This window comes from Bradysia coprophila (assembly GCF_014529535.1).
Source record: "Bradysia coprophila strain Holo2 chromosome IV unlocalized genomic scaffold, BU_Bcop_v1 contig_84, whole genome shotgun sequence".
NCBI lineage: Eukaryota > Metazoa > Arthropoda > Insecta > Diptera > Sciaridae > Bradysia > Bradysia coprophila.
In genome coordinates, this window is record NW_023503376.1 from 867,924 (window position 1) to 873,801 (window position 5,878).

The 5,878-nt window shown below is 32.4% G+C and overlaps 1 protein-coding gene across 2 annotated transcripts; it reads right to left on the reverse strand.

Annotated features, from left to right (window-relative positions):
* Positions 1–297: 297 nt before the first annotated feature.
* On the reverse strand, positions 298–5,661 carry LOC119072718. 2 transcript variants are annotated; one of them, XM_037177990.1, is made up of 6 exons: positions 5,447–5,661; positions 5,300–5,372; positions 1,083–1,163; positions 918–1,016; positions 788–861; positions 298–726 (listed from the first exon to the last, which is right to left on the reverse strand). In XM_037177990.1, exons 2-6 carry the CDS (start codon positions 5,337–5,339, stop codon positions 352–354), a joined length of 669 nt encoding a protein of 222 aa, XP_037033885.1. In that variant the 5' UTR covers positions 5,340–5,372; positions 5,447–5,661; the 3' UTR covers positions 298–351. The 2 variants fall into 2 exon arrangements, with proteins under 2 accessions (XP_037033885.1, XP_037033884.1); XM_037177989.1 differs by having other exon boundaries at positions 5,300–5,661.
* Between the last annotated feature and the right edge of the window lie 217 nt (positions 5,662–5,878).

Genomic DNA, 5,878 nt, shown 5'->3' on the forward strand with positions numbered 1-5,878 from the left:
ATGTTACCACTACCACGCGCGTGTGTAGTAGTTTTAACCGTACAAACATGTGTAAACAGTTTTGATTGTATAAGTGAAGAACAGCTGAAGCAAATTTATGATGAAATTTCACTGCCTCTGACTGTAATTGGCACTCAAGTAAAAAATGTCTTTACTTTGACGTTGACCCCATTGCACAATTCACGATAAATTCCGATAATTAGGTGAACTCTTTGAGTGACAACAAAGTGAATCTCGTGAAATAGCTCAGTGAGCGGTGTCCTGATATCCTAAAATCAAATCAAACTCGATTTTTTAAAGAAAATTATATTCATCCCATATGTACAGATGCCCTGGTAACAAATTTTTATTTTAGTCAAAATCCACATCCATCAAATCAGCCGTAATTTTCGATTTATCTGCTGCTGATTGAGGTTCTGGTTCTCTTACGGTATTGGGCAGAATATTTCGACGACTATTTGTTAGCGATTTTATCACGTCATCCATTGCAACCGCTGGTAATGTTCCTATACTGTCCGGAAATGTTGGCTGGGCTCCATTTTGAGCTTGTGCTTTACCGTATAACTGTTGTAACTGCCTTAATGCTGACTCTGATATAAATGGTCCGGTATGTACTTTATTCGATGAGTCAACCATTTCAGCTGGCTTTGGTGTTGCTTTTTTCGATTGTGTTCTCATATCTTGAGACCAGTTTGCTAGCCACTCAGTTCCCTCTGGATTCGGTGACTGTTGGTGGACATTTCGTTCTTATTCTTAACGTGAAAGTAATGTTATCGAATCAACTCACATTTTTCATTACATAATCGTTCTGATCAACGTTACGTTTACTGGTATCGGAATCATCATCACCAGCAGCATTACCTGTAAATAAGATGTATTTAAAGCTAATGATTGCCTTGCGATTGACTCATCAATACCGATTGGCTTAGTGTTGGTCTGAGGTCCGAGCTCAAATACTACTTGAAAATCTGCATGTTCGCCGAGTCTGTATCCAAAGCCGACTCTTGAGTCAGTTCCTGTTATTATGATACAAATGTTGAAATGTTTTGAGGAATGAATCATTGGAGAAAATTGAGAATTACCCTTCTTAATCGGCGGTATGTTCGAGTAGACTAACGAGAGTAGTGAAGGGACTTCTTGTGGAACAATGAAAGCGCTGGCATCTAAAAATCAAAATTGAAAAAAAAACTTAATTCTTAGGTCACTTGCCTTTAAATGCTTTAACACTAGTTTTTTAACAAATTTCTCAGAATAGCCGTTGCCTTCAATTTCATTAGGTAGCATAGGAAATGAAACACCTTCTGCCTGTGCTGCCTGTGGCTACTTTTACTACGTCATAACTTTATATTAACATTAAATTTCTGTAGAAAGAGCTTCGGTATTGACTCATATTAGTTAAAAAGAAAAATTGGAAATCTAGTAGCATCGATTGTTGAAGTGTTATCACCACTTATAGTAGTTCAACTTAATAAGATCAAATTTTGCGATTAGAAATCTAAAGCTCTATACTCTGTCGATAATTAAAATTTACGTTTCATCAATATGAATTACTCAAAATCACGGCAGAGTAAAAGTAACCCAGGCAGGAGCGCTTGTTTGACTAGGGACCTGAATAATCTAGTAGCCGTATGTTTTTTGCGAATTAAATTTTTCAATTTATGTCAGTGTTCATTTGAGTTCATTTTCATACAGTGTATTAGGTCCCTCATTTGACGTTTCAATAATGAACCGCTCTTGCCAGGTTTACTTTTACTCTGCCGTGCTCAAAATAGTTTAGTGAGCTGAGCATCCATAGCGGGTCCAACGACAGTGTCATCTAAAACAGAATTGAACGATGTCGGGCTATCATCTGTTATCGAAAACAACTTCAGTAATAAACGATAATCTCTGACTAATACGGATTTATATAGCCAACAGTATGTTCAAAGAAATGAAGTAAAAGATTTCACAACAATCTTTTGAAAATAATTCGATCTTTGAAGTAATTGTAGTACAGTTTGTTCAAAAATGAAATGCACAGTTTTTAGTATATCGAGACAGTTGAAAATTTCAATCTGTCAGATAGTAAAGGATGCGTTTAATTAACAGATTTGAAATTTGAATGGTTTTTTCCACAGCTACAGATTTTTGCATGTTAAGTTTCTTACATTTTTTGCAAATAGCATTTTAATAGTAGGAAACTTAGATTTCGTCAGAAGAATTTGCGAACGGAGAAATGTAAATTTATTTTTAGTCTGAGTATTGTTCTACATCTATAATTTCTCTTAGATCGTGTCTTTATTCAAAGAAATCGATGGTGTTGTACAGCAGCTAACTGTTCAACTTCAATTAGCAGCAAAAAATCATCACTGAAAAAAATTCAATTATTCGAAGCAAATTTAATGTTGAAAATTTGGTTCGAATATTTAAATATTTGTCACAAATACAGTGAGTAAATCTCTAAAATGTTTGATTTCAGTATATTTAGCTAATCCTTCTGTCACATCTTTTGACAGCTTTTTACGTTTTAGTACGTTTCCTCTCCCAGCAGCAAAAACCCTATCCCAGCAAAAAAATAAACTATATCGAATGCCGCAAATGCATTTAAAAACGAACATTCGGTGAAATAACTTTTTTATCACACCAAATGTTTATCATTTTATACAAATATGTTCATCTTTATAATAACATCGGTGAAAAAAAAAACCTAATTTTGTCATGCAAAAACATAGATAAAAATTGACAAAATTGCCGACCACAAAAATATGTCGGTTCTCATGCATTTTTTATGCATAGCAAAAGAAGACAGGATCAAGCAACGTAATATTTTGTCTCACAAGAAAGTTGAACTTTTATGTGAGACAAAATATTACGTTGCTTGTTCCTGTCTTCTTTTGCTATGCATAAAAAATGCATATAAATCGACAACATATTTTTGAGGTTGATAAATTTGTCAATTTTACTTTTGTTTTCGAGATCTCAAAATTGTTTCTTCCCCCGAAGTAATCCATGAATCGTCTGTATTCAATTCTGTTTGCATTCAATGCAACTTTTTCTAAATGCAAAAAGAAAAAGAGATAGGGTTTTTGCTGCTGGGAGAGAAAACGTACTAAAACGTTATAAGCTATCAAAAGATGTGACAGAAGTATTAGCTAAATATAGTGAAATCAAACATTTTAGAGATTTACTCACTGTATTTCAAATATTTATGAGAAATAAATTCAAAATTATTTGTGACAAATATTTTAAATTATTTGTCACAATTTTTTTTAAATATTTATGATATTTATAATTTTGAATTTATTTCTAATAAATAATTTAAATATTTGTTGCAAATTTATAAAATATGTGTCACAAATAATTTAAATATTTGTCACAATAAATTTGGAATTTATTTGTCACAAATATTTAAAATATTTATAACAAATAATTTAGAATTATTTTATATTTTATACAGTGAACGACATCTCAAATGTCTCACTGTCATTTTTTTCAGAGAATGTCATTGTGAATTTGCAATGACACAATAAAATTCTCAAATTCTCTGTGCCAAATATTTATATATTTGTAGAAAATAATTGTTGACAAATTTTTTTTCCCTGATGCTTATTCGTGTTTCCAATATCGTCACTTCAAGTGTTGATAAAACTTCTTGTAAAAAATTTGCTAAATGTATGAAGCAGACGGTCTTTCTACAGATTTGAGTATTCAAAGACCATCGATTTGTTTGAATAGAAACACGATCTAAGAGAAATCATAGATGTTAAACAATACTCAGACTCAAAATAAATTTACATTTTTCCGTCCGCGAATTCTTCCTACGAAATCTAAGTTTCCTACGATTAAAATGCTATTTGCAAAAAATGTAAGAAACTTAACATGCAAAAATATGTAGCTGTGGAAAAAATCATTTAAATTTCAAATCTTTTAATGCGCCGGGTAATTAAACGCATCCTTTACTATCTGACAGATTGCAATTTTGAAATGTCTCGAAATACTAAAAACTGTGCATTTAATTTTTGAACAAACTGTACTGATGATATGCCGTCTTTGTAAAGTTAGCTTATCCTTCTTCGAATAAGAATATTTTAACTTAAAGGCTCTGCTAGAAGACATTGCTCTGCAGATATTATATCGAAGAGGAAGGCTATTGGCTAGTTATTATGAAAAGGCATCATTTGTTGCATCATTGAGGAGAGATTCAAAAATTAAATAAAATCAGAGTGAAAAAGCAGTGCCTATTTTTGCAAAACATCAGCAGGGCCTTTACTTTATTTTACCAATTTTACCGAATCAATTTTTCAAAAAAAGACCCTGAAGAAAGAATCAAAATTGTTTCTCTTCACTGCCGAGTTTATACCGGCGGTAAGCTTTAACTCAAATCAAAATTACGTTCACCTAGAGTACACACATCCACGGACACTGCAGGTCAATCAAAACTCCGATGAAGATAATTTCAGAGCTAAACACACATTTCTTGAAACCATTTAAAAGCCATTACATCAACAACCAGCCAATAAAATCTTTTTCTACAAACCTCCAGTTAACATATCAATCAAACTTTGTAAAAACAACAAACCTGAAACCTCTCGATAAAATCTCAATAATCCGTCAATTCAGTGTGTATTCATAAATTGTCGTAAAATATGGATTTCATACAAAACCCATATGATGGGCAAAAACTTGCTGACATTGACCTAGTCCATTGAGTAAAACTGAGCATATTTCACATACTTTAAGAGCTTAAGCCATCTGCGACTGTATGGATGGAATATGTTCATATGCACCACCATGCTTAAATGAATCATTGACAATATTTTGCATTTCATATCGTGCAAAATTCATTAAAAAAAAGAAAGTTTTTTTTCGACATGAGTAGTATTAGTATACATATAGGTAGTCGGTACCATTAACAGTATTGGAGTGCAGGCGATACTTTTTTATTGTTTTTAATTTGATTTTGTTCAAAGATTTTTTTAAAGGGAGTAATGAACGAGCAAGGCCATTCCGTGTAGTTTTCAGTGAATCTAGCGTAGATTTCCAATGGTTTGTATTCCACAAAGATAATGTACAAAGACACCTAAATGAAATTGCATAAACTACGTACGTACAAGTCGGCTGAAACATAAAGATCAAACTGTTATTTCAAGGATTTTTCTCGCAGAAACCGGAAGTGTTTCTTTCTACATTCGCGAGTCAGCCGACTTTAGTGAATAATTCGTTGATTTTCCGCTATCAGACATTGAGTAACTTATTCAATATACAAACGAGTCTCATGTAACAAACTCTATTAAACCTAATAAGTCGTTATTTAACGTACAATTTATCAATAAAATTAATCCGAATATTCGTTGCAGCATGTTGCTAATTCGTCAGTGTTGAAACATATCTCACTGTACCATAAAAATTTCATGAATCACTTAAGTGCACAACCTTAAAACACTCTCAGCTAATGCAATAGATATACTTATTTATGCCAGCAATCTCAATAAACCATCTTCGAGTATAACAGCGCGACAATATGTACGTTACACAATATATGTTAAAACTTCATCGAACACTATCAGATACACACCATGTCTCTTTATAAACAAACAACAAAACTTTTTGATTTTTATTTATTTCTAGTTTTTATTTAATAATTTTTACGTTTACACGTTACCGTCGGTTCACCAACTAAAAACGAAAATGAAACTTCTTTGAGTATGACCCTGTTTGAAAACTCTCTCTTTTTGCTTTGTGTCGTTCACGTTGGTATATTATGTTGGTAATGGTATACATATATTGTAGAGGTCCAAGTCTTGAACAAATCGTTTAGCATGTATGATCTTAATGGTTTTAAATTAATTGGCACATTGGTAACTGATCTGTTCGCTCCGAACAATAATGTGGCGAATTA

Coding starts and splice junctions, on each gene's coding strand:
- LOC119072718 (XM_037177990.1), bottom strand. CDS start 5,339: ATGCTGCAACGAATATTCGGATTAATTTTATTGATAAATT. Junction 862..917: donor GACCAACACTAAGCCAATCG/GTATTGATGAGT, acceptor TCTTATTTACAG/GTAATGCTGCTGGTGATGAT. Junction 727..787: donor ACGATTATGTAATGAAAAAT/GTGAGTTGATTC, acceptor GTCCACCAACAG/TCACCGAATCCAGAGGGAAC.